We start from the raw sequence: 19,280 nt of genomic DNA, 5'->3' as shown, positions 1-19,280 counted from the left end.
CCAACCCAAATTCTTGTAATGGCTGCCTTCCCTGATGTGAAAGCCTTGTCTGTATGGAGGCATTCATGAGCGTTAAGTCAAGTTAACAGAAAGTATGCAAAAAATGTGCAACCTGAAGAAGGTGAAAGATGCATAAAGTGATCCCAAAGGATAAACTAAAACAGGCTAAGGCTGTTTCTAAAAACAGTTACACCAAAGTTAACATGTTCTAATTTCTGCACTGGAAAATCTTTTCTTTTATTCATTGCTGCTTCTTTTTCTTTCATGGTTTTTTTATCCCATAATGATTTGCAAAGAGGTAGTGATACCAGCAGTAGGGAAAGAATGAGATGTGTTACCACAAAATAGGGAATTTTAATGAAGCCTGACTATCAGAACCCTAGAGAAGGGTGGGCTTGGGAAAAGCAAAGGTTATGCTTGTTCCTTTGAGGGACCTCTGAATTAGTGATCCAAATACTGCACTTTCACAAGGCTACTGCACTTACCAAAGCAAATCAAAGCTCAGGCAAGCTAGATTACATTTTTTTTCCACTCTTAAAGATGAAGTTCTTTCTATATAGACATGGACAAACTGTATCTGTAGCAGCAAGTAACTTCAGTGGCACTGACTGGCCCATGTGAAAACCGAGAGTTGGCTGAGTCTATACATGACTGGTGGAGTTTATTACATAAATGACACTTTGACCTATCTATAATGTGGTTTTATTTGAAGCATTCTCTGGTCCTGATTATATTAATAATACATTTTAATCTGCATGTTCTATTTCAGTATTGTATTTCCTAAGTGTTCTGCACATTTTTATTCTTTAATTGAATAGGGACACTGTCTTATGCCTGAGTTGCACGTGTCTGCTGTATGTTTAAGTTCATATTCTGTGATGGTTTTGAAGCTCTTTCTCAAGTCACTTTTATTGCAGTAGAAAAAAATTACTGTTGAAGTAATGATGTTCCAATTCAGTGAGAGATCACATTTGTCTGCAGTTAGTCACATATACTAACTGCATTTCTCCTTCCATCCTCTCCCCACGAGTGGCTGTTTTAATGATTAAAATAGTCTATTAGTGATACTTTTATTAGTTTATCAGTAGCAATTCAAGACATATAAACAAATGCCAGTCATTGTTTTTAGTCTGTGAATGTTTATCATTATGGTTTCTAGTAATACAGTATACATTCTTCATTGTCACAGAATGAGATTATTCTAGAAAAGCCAGTAAACTCAGAGTGCACAACTACAGAAGCAAACAAATCCACATGCCCTACCATGTGTGATGTTTCAAGCTGCTTCATTTATGGAGTAAGACTCATTAAGTGGGCAATGTACGGTAGCTTTCTCTTTAATTACACAGCTTCATTATACAGTGGAATTATTTTTCAGAATGCAACTGTTTTTGCAGACTGACCTTTTATTATAAGAGAAGTTTCTGTCTAATGAAGAGAGGTAATTACAGCACAAAATAGACTTTTGACGCATAGAAAACTATTGTTACCAGGACTTCCCTAGCTCAGAATGTTATTTTAAAAGAGAATGTAATTTACATATTTTAAAAATTATAGAGTTGTGTGTAAGTAGCAGTGATGACGAGAGATAAACTAAGAAAAGCTGCACTTGCAATTGTCCTCAAAATGCTCTGTAGTTCCCACAGTAGATTGCATAGTATATGTTGCACCTGTCAGAAAGGGTTTATGATAGGGAAATGAACACTGGGAGCAGAGTCACTTTCTGACCTTCTGTCCAGTGCTTTTTTGTTTTATTCCGTTATTGTCTCTTTATTGGATTTTATCACCATTTTCTACCCAGCACAGAGATCAGTCTTGACCTTTGCATGCCTAAATATGATAGAGAATTTTGTTTGAAATCTGAGGCATGATAATTAAGAAGGGCATTTGTTCTGACCACCACATCGAACAGCTCACTCAGCAAGACTCAAGTGTGATAAATGCCTTTTCCCCCAGGTGGCTGATTTTTGCAGTAGAATTAAGCATGGTGCTAGAGTTTTGCAGTAGGCTTTGCTGGTTATTCCAGCTCTGAATCCTTTCATTGTACTTTGTAAGCATTACTCTCTGACAGGGATGTCTTATTAAATTGAAAAATCTGTAAAATTTGGAATATTTATATTATTTCATTTGCTTAAATAGACTGTTTGGGTATGCCATTTTCCCACATTGAGAACCTGAACTCCTTTAGGCTGATCATGGAGAAGAGTTTAATCATTCCGTTCAAGGACAGGAGATTTACAGAAAGCAATAATTCTCTTTCCCTACCCCAAACAGAAATGGCAGCTAACTCTGTTAGTCCTTTTATTTTCTTTTTGAAAACATCAGAAGGAACATATTTTGTTTGCAGTGTGTTTACATAGGAAAAATATTGTGAAAGTTTGAGCAGAATATTCGACCTTACAGAGTCCCAGTAGCTGTCTCTCCAGAGCTCTCTTTAGCATCTCTGTCTCCTTAGGAGCTTGCTTTTTCTAGGAGGAAAACAAAACATTAGGATTGACTCTTTTCACAACTGTTTTCGAAGACTAGTTGAAGCCATAGTCAGGACACAGGTGGCAGGCAGTGCACAGTCTCCCAAACAGGCACAGAAATGGCTCATTAAATGCAAATACAGGTTTGGATACAAATTGGAGTTTTTTCTTTGGTTATCCCATGAGCAAAAAATGTGTCTGAATCTGGTGACAGAGTTGCTCTTCACCTTTTAGTATACACCCCTGCATTTATAGTGCAAAGCTTATTAAATCTTCCAAAGAGGTTCAATTCGTGTGTTTAAAAGATAATGTCCATCAGAAAGCATGTCAAAAGAAACCACTTTGTTGAGGGAGGTACGTGCAGTGAAACCAAAAAAAGATGCTACCTGAAGCTTCTTAGAATACTGCCTTCATTTCCTGCCTCTCATATTTTTCATACCTTTGCATGTACGGTGAGAAGTGGAGAAAAGTAAACCAAATCCTTTTCTCAGCTGTTCCTAACCTGAGAAGCTTGTGTTTGTAACCATTTGCAGGGCTGGGTCATAGCATGGTTTGTATTCTTGCTCTTATATTTTCACCTAAAGAAACAGGAAGTTAAGAGAGTAAAACACCCCAGTACTGCTTCTGTGCATTTGAGTGCAAGTCCAAATAGTATTTATAGCCAAGTTATAAACCCAGGCAAATGGGATTCTTGGACTGCCCATATTGTGTTGCTAAGAATTGTCCTGTTACCAGTTCTTGATGCAGTTTCTTTGTGGATAAGGTCATTTTTCATGATGTTGAGGGGAAAGAAGGCGTTTTCATTCTTAAAATACTGTTGTTATGTGGCGTTTTATCTTTTAAATGTTATTTTTCTTCAGCTGAAGATATTATGGTTATTCTCAAGTATAAACATTGCAATTTGTTCTTAAAACTCTGGAAGGCTTTGCATTTGGTAATTAAATGAACTGCTTGAGTTAGTATTGTACTTTTCAGCCTTTCACATTTAATTAACATTCAAGTGGGAATTATGATCAATTTATATCTGTCAGGAAAAGACAAGACATAACAAATTGTCTCTGTGCAGATGTGAAATTGAGGCAACCTTAGAGAGACTAAAGAAACTGGAGCGTGATCTGAGCTTTAAAGAGCAGGAACTAAAGGAACGGGAACGACGTTTGAGGATGTGGGAGCAGAAGTTAACTGAACAATCAAATACTCCTGTAAGTAGACACTAATTCAACTTTTCATCTTGTGTCAGAAAGTGTTTGGAGCTTTGTCTATGTAAATCTCAAAACACACCAAGGAAGTAGTGCTCCAGTTGTCTGTAGTTGGTTTCTTGGGCCAATTAAAAACTATTTTATTGCATCACTCCAGATAACAGTTACTTTTTAAAAAATTCATCTAATACATTAGGCACCAGATGTTACTGATAGTTTGTATTGGGACATGGGCACTTTAAGTAATGTCCTGTTGATTTATTTACAGTTCTCAACTTTAAAAGTTGTTTGCATTCAGTAAATTCTTTTTTCAGCTAGAAAGTTGTTGACTTTAATGGATGAAGGATTTGGTCTTAAATGTAAGAATTATTTGTATCTTGCAGAAGGCATCTTAGGAAACCTATGTAGATTTTTTTTATTATTCTGTTCTTTTTTTGAGAAGCAGCAATTGCCATTCTATGAAAAAGGGGGTCAAAGTTTGAAGTGCTAATTTAAGGTTGTGTTCATAATTATAGATAACATAACTTTCACTGGCCAGTTACCAGCTGTTAGAATTGCTACATTTCTATTAATAAATTGAACAAAAAGCCTTCCTTGCATTATCTTGAATTTCTTAATGAAATGTGATGCTCTTCAACCACTGATTGGCAGAGGGAGGACCACAGGGTTAGTGCATGGCAAGATGTATTACAACAGAGTTGTTAAAAAAATACTGTGATATCTGCTTGTTTTTAAAGCACTAACCAAAGCAAATACCAAATAGAGATTGCAGTAGCATATGATTTTACTCATGCAGTTTTACCCTACTTATAACCTTGACTCCAGCCAGACCCATTTACATATGACTTGTTTTCAAGGCATAGCTTATTGCTGTTGTTTGAATGAAGTTGCACTTATGTTCCAGCTGTGAACATGCAGTAATGAAATAATGAAGGATGAATGTTTTCCTGTGTGCAGATACTGTATGTTCTCAGTAGATATCTACGTGCCTGCTTTAACGCTTGCAAGCTTCCAGTAACTGAGCTGTGGGCCATTCTCTGTTCTGAGCGCAGCATGAGACACAGCCTTAATGAGCAAACCTTTTCACCAGCAAGGCCCTAGGGTTTTTTATGCTGTACTTGCTTATGACTTGTACTTTTCACTTAGAGCTAGCATTCCTGAAAGAATAAAGCATTGTGCTAAGACCTATTGTGCTAAGCATGAACTATCTTTCTGCATAACATTAACCCAACTCTCCTATTGCATTTAAATGCAATTTCTTCTAATAGAGAAATATAGGTTTGTTTTTTCTGTAGATCTTAAGTGCACTGCTACACAGAACAGCTTTAAAAATGGCCCTTTTTTTTTTTTTGAAAAAAAAGGCATACTGGCAAAAAATGGCTTATTGAAGCAGGATTGTCTTTTTCATAGCAAATGAAGTTCTACAAAGCACTGGTTACATGTACAACTATATTTTAAATTCATAGCTGTAAACCATTTGGAAAATATCCTTGGGCATTCTGTTTGCAAACTGTAATCCTTGGGAGTCGAGCATCTGCCTTCCTCCATTGGTCCAGGCAGTGTCTGCTCAGCAGTATCGAACTTGAGGGTTGTAATGGGGAGCTGCAGTGCTTGATTTTAAGCTACCTTGACTGTAAAAACAGTAGTAAAGATATGGCAACCAGAGCTATGACACAGCTTAGGGTGTCCACTAGGCATGAACCTGGTTCTTAACTAATACTAGGCCTTGTTGTGTCCTAGCTGGTACTCTTGTCCCTGCTCTGCATTCTGGAGTCACCTCTTTGGTTTGCTCTGCAGCAAAGACCAGAGGCCAGCAGTGATGTGCAGGAGGAGAAACTCAAACCAAGTGAAAGGAGAACAGCAAAGCTGTCTCTACCACTTGATTCTCCATTGTTGTAGGGGTGGTAGAAGCTTCATCCTGCATGGTAGGTAATTATGAGTGGCAGGCTGCTCCTGCTCTAAAGGATGAAGTATAGCTTTACACCCTTCAGCATGAGAGAAGGATGAGGCCAACATTTAGAAACTCAAGTAGTGTTTCTCCTTGTTCTTTTTTTGTCCCTATTTCTGCTGTATATTATACCAAAGACACCTTTGAGTCTGATCTCTGCCAATTCCTTTGTGCACATCTCCAAGAGCCTCTAGCACAAGGGAATCTGGAGCCTTTTGGAGGAGTAAAATATAGCCATAGCTGCAGTGAAATGGGAGACTTCTTTTGAAAGAGGACCTGACTTTAAGAAGACAGTTATGTAGCCAAGCTGAACCTCTTATTTAGAGGAAGACAGTGAGCAAGACATGAAATCCAGATACGCACCTGCGGTGCCATGTACCTGCAGGTGGTCACTTAACAGTGGAATTTATGGAGATTGGTAGATCCCAGCCATCTCTCATTGTCTTTTCATGATAGTCATCCTATGAAATGTGACACCAAAGGCATGTCCTGTCCCAAAGAGCTCTTTAATTTCTCCAGCTAACAAGATGGCAAAATATGGAGGAATTAAAGTAATTATAACTTGTAAAATTAACCACAGTTATGACCGTTCACAGTTTACCCACTATCAGGCATTGAACAGTCAATGACCCAGAAATGTGTTCTAGTGGAAAGCTGATTTGCAGCTTTGTTGATTTTCTTTTTTTAATAGGGATTCCTTCCCATATGTCAGGGCATGCTCTTCTAAGGATTTAAAGTTACTATAACTAACTGGCAAGGAATGGTGTGTGATGTGGCTACATCTTGTTTTTAAAACATTACTTCTTTTTATCGTGAGAGCTTTTGGTATTCTTGATCCAACTAGTGCTGTGGTGATGGTGTAATTGGCTTTTTTTTGTACAGCCAGGTGTACAGAAGCTTAGCTGCTGGTTCTTTCATCTTTTAACCATAGGATGCATGAAGACTATTTAGGGCATCCCATTTCGCCAACTTCTTAGTTTTGTTTTTGTTTCTTAAACCCTGATTACTAACTTTTGTTAACCACAATGCAAATAGAAAGCCTGTGTAAGTAGGGAAAACTCGAGAGGAACAAAAGACAGATATTGTCTCTTTTAATGGCAGACAATTAGTCAGTGTAGGTGGTTTTACCAAGAAATGGGCACTCTTTGAGCAGCCTGGCCGTGAAGCCTCTTGTGTGAGAGACAAGGGCATCACCATGATTACCCTTGTAACCTGTTGTGACCAACTGCCATTGACTCTTCAGTCAGTTTTCTGATTAGGTTAAAAAAAAAGTGAAAAAAACGTGAATTTTGGGCAAGTGGTTTTTGCAAACAACTTTGGAAAAAAAGGCCAGTTCAGGTGTTCACACACCACTCCTTTGCTGTTGTTTCAGTAGGTAGTTTAGTTTAGGATGAACTCCCGAGTCTTTACTCCCTGCGGAGCACAGGCAAGCCTGTCACCGAGGTTACTAGCCTGGCCACTCTGAAGAGGCATTAATCGTTATTTAGCTGGAGAGAGCACATTGCATTTGTTATTACAAACAGAGTGGGTCAGGAGAATACCATTATGTGTAGGTGAAGGTTATATCAGTAGAGATCTAATGCGATGTACAAATGGCAGATAGCTATTGATATCACTGAAAAAAACCAAAAAATTCCCAAAAACTAAGCTAAAGAGCCAGCCTAAAACAGCCCCTCTTCCCCTGCATGCTCATCCTTGCAAAAGGTGTTAGTGCAGTCTGGAGGCTGATTCCGCTGTCCTTTGCATTGGTGAGAGGCTCATTTCTGATTGTGACCGTTGCAGGGTGACCCCTTTCTCTCCTTTTGAGCGTACACTCAAAACCAATCTGCTACTGCTTTTGTTTCTGATATTTGGGGGCTGCTACTTCTGCACCAAACTGTGGGAGCTTATTTGGGTTCTCTGATCTTAACCTGATTTATTCTTCAATCCTGAAAGGTTCAATTAAGCAGCTCACTCAGACTTCTGTTTTATCCACATTGTCTTGGGAGCCAGTCCACCTGGCTGGGAACTGTCACGTTCTGTTTTGCACTGTACAAAATGAAGGATTGAAGAGTTTGGACCTTCTTTTGTCATGAGAGCTCTGCTAGCTGTGGTTCTTGCCATGCCACTCAGTGATTTTACATTTTGATTTAAGAACAATGACCCCAGAAGGACACTGTTTTAGTGAATCCTTACTTGGTCTCCATGTTTAGATTCACTAATCATATGCTTTCTGTTGATTGCCAACTAATATGGTGGTGACTTTTTCCTTGATTTTTGAATTGGTTCTAACTTTCACTTTTGCTCTGTCCTTTCCTCCTTTAAATAGTTTTTCTTACCTCTTGCTGCAAGAATGTCTCAGGAGTCTTACTTTGAATCTAAAACAGAGGAGTCAAACAGTGCAGAGATGTCTTGTCAGATCACAGCAACAAGTAACGGGGAGGTAGCTGGCATGAACCAAAGTCTGAAGGCCTTGATGATGACGGGCTTTGGGGATATCTTCTCTCTGAACCAAGCAGGATCTGTCCTGCATTCTGGAATGCAGATAAACATGCAAGCCAAAAAGAATTCTTCTAAAACCACCTCTATGAGAAAAGGGAAGAAAATCAACATGGCTTTGGGTTTCAGTGAATTCGACTGGTCAGATGACGATGATGATGATGATGATTTTGACGACACAGATGATAGCAGTGAATGAAATAAGTTATAGAATTAACCCTGAAATTGTTTTAGCAAAGCAAAACAATAAAGTTTTAGAACAAGAATCCTGTCAGTTTGGTCTGTTTAAATCCTGTAAAAGAACAACAACAAAAACAAACAAACAAAACAAACAAACAAAACAAACAACAAAAAAAAAAAGGTGAGATATTTTCCAGGCTGAACATGTTTGTGTGTAGAAAGACATGTTGTTTTTGTTTAGAATGTGCTGACTTATTTCTGCTTTGATGAAATTTGGAACTAAACTTTCCAAACTAATGGAGATTATAATTATTATTTTAAGAAACATGAGTATATCTATAATTCTTGATGCCTGATTACAGAAACTATGGCTTGATAAACTTAAGATCTGAAAACACTTGGAGAAACTTCAATGCCTTTAATGCCATTAATGTACTTCAAATTTTTCTTTTGTGTTTTTGTCATTTCCCTTACCCCTTCAATTGTCAGTCATATGCATATACTTGTACTTCCAGATTTGCTAATCCGTTCTTTCTTACTGTTGCAGTGATGGGGTTTGCTGTGTTTCTAATTTAAAGCCTTTTTCAAGGCAGCATTGTGGGAAGTCACAAATAGGTTTCTAGGAAGAGAGGAATTAGTTAAATACACAATTTAAAAACTGAATAGCAGCAGAATCCAGATAATCCCTATTAGTAGATGATTTGTATAAAGATTCTTTTTTCCCTCACGTGTATGTGCATGTGTATATAATTCACTCTAGCAGAGTAAACTGCAATCAGACCTCTGCATCTATTATCAGATATTGTGATCTAGAAGCTAATTTTCAGTTATGTTGATGTAAATCCAGGAAGCCTCATTAACTTTGATGGACTTATTCTTGTACCTGAGAGCAAAAATCGGTGTTCTTAAATTTTGATTCTGTTGCGTCTCCTAAACAGTGTGTGCTACCCTTAGGTAAGGACAAAGAGAAGCCACTATGACATTTCAGCTTGGACCTTACTACTACTGTGGCTTATGTGAAATTCTCTGTGATGGCAGTAATGTGAGGAATATTTACTAGTCTCTGTATACCTGTTTTTTGCAGCTAAATCACTTCTAAAGTATTGCCACTGCTGTTATGGCTTACTGTAAAACTCAGTGTGTAACAATCTGCTGCAATAATTGCCTACCAGGCACTTATTTTGAGAGCAGTGAGGACGTTTCTCCTGATGACCCCTTTAGTGGTGATGCAGAAGGAGGGAGGGAAGCCAGTGTGAACACTGATGCAGGTTAGAAAGGAAGATGTAAAATATTTGCCCAAGGAAGAAGGGCAGCATTTCAAAAGAAAAATGTTACTGTGCAGTTCAGTGGTAGTGGGAATAGGCCATCAAAATTCCATTCTCAATTACTGGAGGGGTTTCTTTTATGAAAACTTCTTGGTTTGAGTGGCTTCTTTAATTATAGGCTTGCCTGTTACACAGCTCTAACCCACATATTATGGTGAGTGTTTTGTAGATAGCTTAGAGAAAAATGGATACATTAGATAACAGCAGGCCTCAAATCATTACATGTTCACTCAACAAAACAGAAAGTTCTTTGAAGGAGTTTTTCTAGAGTGGGCACCTCTTTGGGTCATCAGAGAGAATTGTTTTATCCTTAAGCATCAGCACTGGTCTCCAGTAACCTGCAAGGCAGCAAGTGCTGTGCTTTAAACTTGCCTATTCCACTCAGTTTGCACAGGATTAGACCCTCCAAGATGCTTAACTTCTGTAGGATGTAATTTAATGTTCTTCCGAACAGTTACAGATCCGCTGACTTGCAGTTAACCCTCTTGTATCCAGGAGTTTTTTTTTCATAACAAAATTGTACTTTAAATGATGCAGTAAATTTACTCCTTGGAGTATCCCAAGGAGAAACTTGCTCCCTCAGCAGTGGTAGAAATGGCTTCTTAGGTCCATCAAAGCAACATGATTTTAGGGAGAAAAAGGGACATGAAAGGGCAAAGTATGAAATGGAAATACAAGCAAAAAGGCTGTTTTCAGTGCAGATTTGTACTATTTTTGTAAGTCTACGTCTGCTAACACCCACAGCGAAGTTACTATTTTTGTAACTGCCACTTTGCACTCAGCAAAATTTGATGGATTCGTGTAATGGAATATGTGCACTTTAGATTTTAAGATGTGTGTCATTGTGCATAAATTACTGTACCACGTAAGCAGTGTAGGGTTGTACAACTGAAAATGAAATTTGGTTCAATACAATTTAGTATTCAAAAAAAGCACAAAAAATCTGTCCCTGGCAGATTTTGCACTTTTTTGGTGTTTGACAATCTCAGAGCACTTCATGCACATTTCTGTTGTATGGATTTTAACTGAATTTGTAAATCCACTCTTTAATCTTTACAGAAATAAAAATAGTTCTTAAGTAGTATGACACAGGGTTTCATAGTTGCAAAACCACAGGGTTTAAGTCTGTCTATAAAGTTTTGTGCTTACCCAGATGTGTAATTTATGTCAGCAAAATATCATCAGAACTTGGTAGCATGCTTATAGGAATTTCTATTCGGTAGTTAGTTTCAGTATTTTTACATGAAACAGAGATGGATTTTTTCCTCTTTGCCTTTCTTTCCCCATGTTACTTGTCAAAACAAATAAGCTATATTGAGAGAAAAATTAAACTCTTGTAAAACTTCCCCATGGTTTCAAGGTAGCAAAGGTGGTCTCTGAATTGTAGATAAAATTATAACATCTGACAAACTTCTGATGCAGTTCCCCTAACATAGGGTTATACTTACGATATTGGCTGTGCTTACTGAAAAAGTAGTAGTATTGATTGCATATTTACTTTGCTGTGATGACTTTCATGCCAAATGTCTTCAGTTTACAAGCCAAAAATCATACGTGAGAATCAAGCTCTGTCGTTTCTGTCTCTGAAATGCTTTTCACTAGATAAAGACTTTGAAAGTGGGCAGATGTGGTGGTTGGAGGAGCTCAGAGTATTTAATCTTCCACACTGATTTTCATCTGCCGTGTATCCCAATCCACCTTCTACCTGTATCATCATCACCAGGTTATATGAGTCTCCACAACAGTCCAAAGCCAGGTAGTGTGTCAGCTTATGAAAGCATTAACCAAACTCAGAAGGTATTTGTCTGGCTGCTCTGGGCTGTGAGCAAACCACCAAAAGCCTTCCTGTGCCTTGTACACCTCTCAGCTCATTAGGGCCTGCCAGGCCTTTTGGGTTCCCAGTTTTCTCTACCTTCCATAAACCTCTGGAGGTATTTGCAGTAAAATGATATGCCTGCATTTGATGGAAGGGAAAGTTAAGAACCAAGCCTGAACTTCTCATTTTTACCCAGCTGCTGTAATACCAGCATTGACTTAGGTGGGTAAATGGCCTGAGAGAAGAATGGGAAGAATTGACTTTTGACTTGCTTAAAAATGCGGGGTCAGCTGGGACCAAGACAGGATGTCCAACTCCCTTTCTTTTGCTTCAGCAGTGGAGAAAAAAGTGGGAAGGGGACTTAAGGGAGGAAGACTTTTGATCTAGTAAGTTTTGTGATGATGACACCACTAATTCCTCAGAGTAGCAAGTGTCTTAAGATACAGTGTTCAGGTGTGCTGCATCCCCAACCAGGTGTGTGCTGCCTGACGTGGAGCTTGTCCCCGCTAGATGGGAAAGGCTTCCTGAAGGTGACATCTGGTGCAGCCTCTTGTCGTACAGTCGCGTTCTCGATTTGTCATTTGTTTATCGTTCCAGAGGTTTTCTTAGATGTTGATTCCCTTTCCTTCTGGGTTTTAGTGTTTATTCTGATTTAAATATCTGATATGATAATGATTGGTGTTGCTCTCAGCAGTAGCAATAAATCCTGTGTGTGCACATAGCTGTTAAGTATTCAGCAGTGTTACTGCGTGTCTTTAGTGCTGTAGTTCCTTTTCTGTAATCAGGCAGCTTTTACAGGTTTTTAAGAAGACCTCTAACTTGACAGAGGTTTTAACTACAGTTGTAGGTAGAACGTTCAGGTAGAAAAAGTAAGTTCATATAGTAATTTTCACAGCCCTTAAAATGCACTGGTAGGAATCTGGAGGAGGGACCTTTCCCCTTTCCTCCAGACTTCGACTTAGTGTACACTGTAAAATCTGCACAGAGATTTCTGATGTGTGAAGATTTAATTTTAAAACTGTAGAACCAACAACTTTCTTTAAACATTTTATATTGTGTGCTAAATATTCATATGCCTTTTAAAGTCAGATATAGTCCACTGCATTTCTTGCTTTTGCACTACTGAAGAAGTTTTGTACTGAATAGTAGAAGTCGATGCTACTTACACTTCAAGTTTGAACTGATGGAATTTGAATAGAAAATATTTTCACAGTGTTGGAAAATTTCATTTTCCCGTCTGAAAAAGCAAAGCTGAGCGCAACGCCTATGCCAAGACTCTTGTGCTGTAAACTGAATATATCATTTGTGTGGAACATGCAATGTTACACTTCTGTGTGGTAAAACCTTGCAGTGTTAGTTATTCTCTTTGTTGCACTTGACATACCATGTCTTGTTTTATTCACACTGTGGATTTGATTTTCCAGTGTAAAACCAAAGCAAACAAACAAAAAGAAATCATGCAATGTATTCAATTTCCTCAATTGGTGTCATAAACTTTCTTTTGATGTGAACTTTTTCTTTGCTTCTCTTTGTTCCAATCTTCTATTTTGCAATAAACATTTTGACAGTAAATTTTATGCATCTGTGTCACTGTGTAAAATGCTGGTGTTTCAAAACGTTCCTTATTGTCTACTGGTTTAAGTCATGTTTTTGTATTACTCACGGTGTGACATTTCCCCTTTATTCTATATTTAAAAAAAGAGAAAATTGAAATAATATGGAACATATTCTGCCACTGGTTGTATTTAAACACAGGGAAAGCTGAAAAAATCCACTGTACAACTAAAAATGTAATATTGGACTTCTGCATTAAATGATTGAGTTGTACAAGTTATTGTACCAGGCTCTTCCTGCAGCACCAGCTGGTTTGACTATAAGTACATACAAACGACACAACCCAGTGAGGGTGTTCTTGATTACCATTTGCCCTTCCTTGTGCTTAGGTGTTTCCCCCAGCATCACTTTTGCCCCACAGCATCCTGCCCAGGCTGCAGGTTGCTGTCAGTATAGGGAATGCCTGACAGCAGGTAGGTTGAGAAGATTGATTGCAAGTGTGGTGTAGTAGTCAGGAAGGTCTCATTTTTGTGAGGCAGGTACATCTTGCTTTCTGATGCCTTTGGCTCTGTCCCCTTCAGGGAAACAGTGGGCAAAGGGGTGGGTTTGAGGACCCGCTAGATCCTCCACGCAGAGGTGACTCTAGCTGGTCTCATGAATTGTTTGTGCCCAGCAAGATTGGAGTAAGACATTGGTGGAGGAAGAGGAAGACAATCTGAAAAGTCCTCAAAGTGGGGTGGGCAGCAAAAAGTCTATAGATACGGAGGCAGAAGTCAAGGGATGTCAGGCAATCACAAGTCCTTCAGTGGGGGTTTCACATGGGTGCTGTGAAGGGTGTTTTACAGTGATGGCTGAAAGTTGTGAGCAGATTACACTAGACCCTGGTGTCGTGCGTGGAGAGCCAGGGAAGTGCTAAGGAAGTGCCAGGAAGGCACCTAAGGAGCAACTCTGTCCTGGGGCTCAGTATTCAGCTGGAGGTGGGTAGGGGTGAGTGCCTGCTGAGGAGGCGTGCTTGGCTTGTGGGTGGAGGCTGGAGAACTCAGGGGTGGCAGAGCTCTCTGGAGGAGGGAACGAAGCCATGGGGGCTAAGGGTAACAGAGCTGAGTCTCTTGTTAATCACTGGTATCTACATCAAAGAAATTGCAACTACATTATGGTGGTGAGCTCCTGGGAAATGCTGACAGTCCAAATACGGATATACACCAATTAATGTTAACTCTTTGAGCTGGATAAAAATGCCAAGAAGCTGAAGCTTGGGATACTATGTGCTTGAATGAGTAAAATGGCAATCCCTATTACAGTGACATCTCCTCTGTCAGTTTTCAAATCATCCCAGAATTTTGTTTAATGCAGCCGTTCCCCTGTGCATCCTCCATGGTTTACTAGTGCTTCAAGAGTGAACACCATTTTGCATCCAGTGTTGGAGGAGGCTGGGAATTGCTGCACTCCCCCAGCCTCAGGGGAGCAGTTAAAATGTTGGTAGAAACCAAGAGAGACTTGTCTGTACATGGAGAGGAAGACTAGCTGTAGAGGCCAGACTCCAAATTCTGCTTTCATTGCTGTCCAGTGACAGTTTTCTTTCCTTTTGTAGAAAATATCCATCATTTGGGAGGGAGTCATAATCACAGCATTATTTTCATTGCAAAAATCGAAACAGCAAAAGCCTTCCCAAGCGTCAGTGCCAAGAGGAGAGACAGTTAGAGTCTCTTGCCATCAGACAGTTTAGCTTTGCTTCCTAAGTTGTTTCTTTTGGGGATCTGCTGGTAACTCTATCTGCATAGAGTGATGGGATCGATTTAACACCAACAGCATATTGATGGAGCCAGCCCATAATCAGTGTGAATCTAGTGGTTTAGTACGTCAGTATGAGTCACAGCCTAAGTCCTGTACTTTGCAGGGAAAAAGGAACAGAATAAAATCAGCCCCCAGAGTAAAATTTGGGTGGAGGGGATAAAAATGGTCAGATGGTTTTCTTTTCAATTCATATCTCTCACACAGTTGCTGCCCTCCTTTGATATTTGTGCATGGACCGAAGAAGATGTGGTGAGTATTTTGTGTTAATGTGGCCAGCATCGTGCTGCTGGAGCTCTCTTAGCATCTTACAGTGGGTACAGAGGGCGGGGAGGCCGGATCAGAACATCACCAGGTGAGATTTTACTGTTGTTTGTTTGGTGAAACTTGTGTCCTAGAGAGGGTTTAAAATGACCGTAAGTAAATTAAGGACTTGAGTTACCATCATAAAACAGCCACATTCTCCAAAGGCCAGAAAATAATGGGAGCTGGGAGCTGTCAGCAGCAAGGAGGGCATTCCTGAGTCACTGTTTAAGGGATGTGAAAGTGCCCGAAGACCTGATCCTGGACAGGACGAAAGAGTTTGGAAGGTTTTATCCCACTGTGTGCCACCTGGACTGAAATTAACCAAAAAAAAGTGAAGGAGGTTTTAAGGCATGTGGAATCTCTTCCATATAAAAAAAATGGCATTGAGTCTTTTTTACCATGTTATTTGATTAAAAGGCTAAACAAGACACATCAGTGGTTTATCTCTGGCATAGTGATGTGTCATGATGATTTTAATGTCCTATCTGGCAGTCTCTGTGTACTGTGCATCATGGGGCTGTTTAGCTGATGTTTATTGAAAGACTGTCTGGAAAGCCAGTGCAAAAGCCGTAACAGCCCTGGCTCCTTCACTTCAGCTCTTTTAGCTCATGACATCACTCAGCTGCTGCTTTGGTCATTTCTCTTCTTCATGACAATAAAATGAGGAAGGTGGCTGCAAAATGGAAGGCAGTTTTGAAAAGCTAAATAGAAGTAATCAACTGTATTGATGAATCTCGAGTCCTTTAAACCAGAGTGAGAAATATTTTTAAATTTTGTCTTAAAAAAGAATGTACTTGTGGACTCCGAATAACTGTAATACCAAATGTTGGTAATGTGAACTTCAAGATTGATTCCTCTTTCTTTGCAGTTTTTCTGGATGCAACAACTTACTAGAAAAGGTAAAAGCTATTCATATGTACTTTCATATTCACATATATGAACATATATACATTTGTTCATTTTTCCCCCTCCAGTAAAGTACCCTATGCATTTCTGAATAACCTCTTTTATCTTAAGGCGATGCTTCTGGTGAAATGAGTGTCTATGCTAGCTTGTTTAAGGAACATCATATCACTGGGAAACAACTGCTTCTTCTAGAAGAAGAGGATTTAAAGGACATGGGAATTGTTTCCAGAGGACACATCATCCATTTAAAGGTATCATTAGCATATATTGAATGTTGCAGTAGGTTATAGGTTCTAGTGTGAACATTAAGAAGGAGTCTTTGAGTTTTCAGTAGTGTTAACAGAGTGACAGAGCTACATAGAGAACATATTTGGTATCTAAAATAAATAGTTACAGGTTCATGTCGATCTAGAACCCAAAGCAACCTGAGCATCTTATGAGGCACAAAAACGTGCTGTTATCTTTATATTCCTCTGTAGTTCTTGGTTTTCCTGTGAGCTAGACTGGCAGTTCTGCTACAGATTCACGTAGGAGGGCCCAGCAGAAAACTTGGGTATATTCAGAGAGAGTTTGCTTTAGCTGAGGGAGAAGCAGATACTAAAACAGTTATTTGAACTGAAATCTCTGAACTTCTTAACTTTTGTATCTCATTTATAGTGTAAAGCATACTTGGACTAAACTCCATTGGACAAACTTTAAAGCTGATTGACAGGTTTCTTTCAGAGGCTCTTTCAGAGCTTCGGAAAGCTCTGTTTCACAGTGTTTTAAATATCTAATTGTTTGTAATGAATTAGGAAAATCATGGTCTGGAAAATGTGATCAGACAGCAGTAATGGTATTAATACTGTAGCCACCGGAGAGAGTTCAGTTTTCTGGCAGCTTTGGAAAAGGGTTTCTCTAAAAGCAGCATCTATAATTCTGCTGGGTCTCAATTATTTTAGATCACAATTTGCTAGTAAAGAGATACTTGTATCCTAATTGCTAGTCCTGCAAATTTAGCTTCATAAGTCACACAGATTTATTCCCCTTTTGCTCATCAGCCATTTTTTCCATGCCCACACACCATTACTGATATATTTAATTTACGTTTCCTACAGGGAAAATTATTGAAACTTAATAAAGTCAATAATGCCCAAAATGAATGATTTCAGCTTCCTGGGTTGATTGAGCATAAATAAAAACAACAAAAACAACCCCCCAAACATCTCTTTCTCTGATTAAGCAGATCTGATTCTGAATGCAAAATGGGGCCAATCTACCATGACAGTTTCCAGAACAGGGCTGTATTTTAAACTCTTCCCACATGCCCTGATGTATCCACAGTGGAAAACACAGTGCACATGGAGTTTCACTGTTTTTCATGTTGGTATTTGCGGTATGAGATACTAAATAACTCCCATCTGATTTTGTTGATTTTTTTTCCTAGACTGCTATCGAGAAGTTAACCCATGACTACCTAAATCTATTTCATTTTCCGCCATTAATTAAGGTAAGTTGCATTGTTTATATAAGAACTGCTTCTTGTGTTAATATGAATATTTTATTGTTCTCATGTCTCAACTTTCTCCCATTCAGGGGAGGGCGAAGCAGCAGTTCCTACATGGAGTTGTAACAAATGCAAAGGGTCAACAGCAGTGATGGGTCAAAACAAGTCAGAACAAGTAATAAGATAATAAAAGTTGTTTTCAATGAGGCTCTAAGATTTTATCGTGGAACCAGTGGAATTAAATCAGAAGGCTAGTGGTTGCAATTCCTTTGCTGTCATTAATCAGAAATTACTTTTAAGAGCTATTCCTCCAAACTGGTGCCACTGACTGCTCACCACTGAAGAACAGCAGACTCCTGGCCCAGACCAAGCCCATCATTCCTCAGTTAGTAAATGTTATAGGAAAGAAGGATGATTTATAATGTCTGGTCACCCTTATGTTAACCTGTTGGTTTTCTGATACATGTAACAAGAGCCATGCAAAAGGCAGAGAGTGTTTGAGAACCTTGGGGTTACTAAAACTAATATTTCCCTGATTTAGTTCAGTGAACTAATCAGCAATTCTAGACCCCAAAGCCTGAAGTAGCTTTTTTAGTCATAATTTATTGCACAGCTATAGACTGAAATCCACTTACAGGAAATTTGCATATAGCAAAACTCTGTTCCCTGAAGGGGAAAATGAAAATCAGGGCTTTGCTGCCATGCTGTGCCAGCTGCAATTCCAGTGGCAGAGGCTGCCACAATACTCACAGACACCATGCTGTGCCAGAGCAGCTTGGCCAAGAGCAGAAATTGTGCAGCATCTCCCAGATGCCACCCACTGCACGCCCTAAACCCATACAGAAGCCATGGCCCCTCTTGAAGTATGATGCCTCCTTCCTGCTGCCTGCCAGTCTTGTAGCATCTGAAAGGCAAATCCTTTATGCCACCAAAGGCTGTACTCATGTCTCCCAGTGGATTGTCCTAGATGTGGAGTCTCACTTTGCCTTTTTTTTTTGGCAGGATTCTGCAGGTGGAACTGAAGAAAACATAGAGAAAGTAGTGAATCTTGAACTTGTTTTTGGTTATCACTTGAAACCGGGAAATGGTCCAAAGGTAAGCTGTTTAACAGTCCAGTATCTTCTGGACACAAAAGGGTAAATTGGCATGAGAATCCTCTGGTTGTGGAAAGTGCCGACTGAATGTCAAGGTGGCCAGTGAGACTGCACTGGTGATGGGGAACTGCATCCCAGAGCAGGCAAGAAAGAGAAGAGTGGCACAGAAACCTTTAAAAAAAAGCTGCTGTTTCCTTCTGAGCAATTTTTTTAACTGTTATTTTTGAAGTTCTGGATTTCGCTTTGTTCCTTTTATCCCAATGGGTGTGAAATAACAGTCCCTTTATGAAAAGAAGCTCCACTGACAGTTGAGCGGTGCTCTTTGCCTGATATTGGTGGACAAACTGCTACTTTTGTCTCAGCAGAAAGGAGATACCGTTCTATGCGTCCAAGAAGAGTTTGGAAAATACGTGGTATGCATGGCTGCTGGCTGGGCAGGACAGGACTGGTTCTGGTGGGGACTGTGCCCTCATGGTGCTTGGGAAGGAGGGAGGGGTAGTTGCAGCTCATTGCTGATAGCGAAACTACTGTGCATCAGCTGGTAAAAGGCAGTTGCCAGCATACCACATCCTAATCAAACCTCAACTCCAAGCCGAGCTGGTTCAAGGATCTCTCATTAGACCCTGTGTAATAGGAGCACTGATGACTCCGAATGTTCCAGCAAAAGATTTCCACCACGTTGTTTTTTCTCGAGAGTGAGGTTTGTCCCATGCTTTTTGTTTTCTTTAT

At 39.4% G+C, this 19,280-nt stretch overlaps 1 protein-coding gene across 8 annotated transcripts in view; it reads left to right on the top strand.

Annotated features, from left to right (window-relative positions):
- MAP3K20 (mitogen-activated protein kinase kinase kinase 20) overlaps window positions 1-19,280 on the top strand; it is a 96,312-nt gene that overhangs the window by 53,669 nt on the left and 23,363 nt on the right. For 7 of the 8 annotated variants that reach the window (XR_003570616.1, XR_003570617.1, XM_027878488.1 and 4 more), the window contains exons 11-16: window positions 3,535-3,670; window positions 14,967-15,011; window positions 15,934-15,964; window positions 16,083-16,222; window positions 17,398-17,460; window positions 18,460-18,552. Coding sequence is in view for 6 of the 8 variants with exons in the window: in XM_027878488.1 (XP_027734289.1) it covers window positions 3,535-3,670; window positions 14,967-15,011; window positions 15,934-15,964; window positions 16,083-16,222; window positions 17,398-17,460; window positions 18,460-18,552 (508 nt within the window). In the remaining 2 variants the exon portion in view is untranslated. Of the gene's footprint in view, window positions 1-3,534; window positions 3,671-7,923; window positions 8,360-14,966; window positions 15,012-15,933; window positions 15,965-16,082; window positions 16,223-17,397; window positions 17,461-18,459; window positions 18,553-19,280 lie in introns of those variants that run through there. The other variant, XM_027878491.1, reaches the window with a different exon arrangement.

This window comes from Empidonax traillii, unplaced genomic scaffold, assembly GCF_003031625.1.
Source record: "Empidonax traillii isolate 1590-97213 ecotype Southwest subspecies unplaced genomic scaffold, ASM303162v1 scaffold42:size1813164, whole genome shotgun sequence".
In the NCBI taxonomy this organism is placed as follows: domain Eukaryota; kingdom Metazoa; phylum Chordata; class Aves; order Passeriformes; family Tyrannidae; genus Empidonax; species Empidonax traillii.
This window is presented reverse-complemented; position numbering and strand designations above follow the sequence as displayed.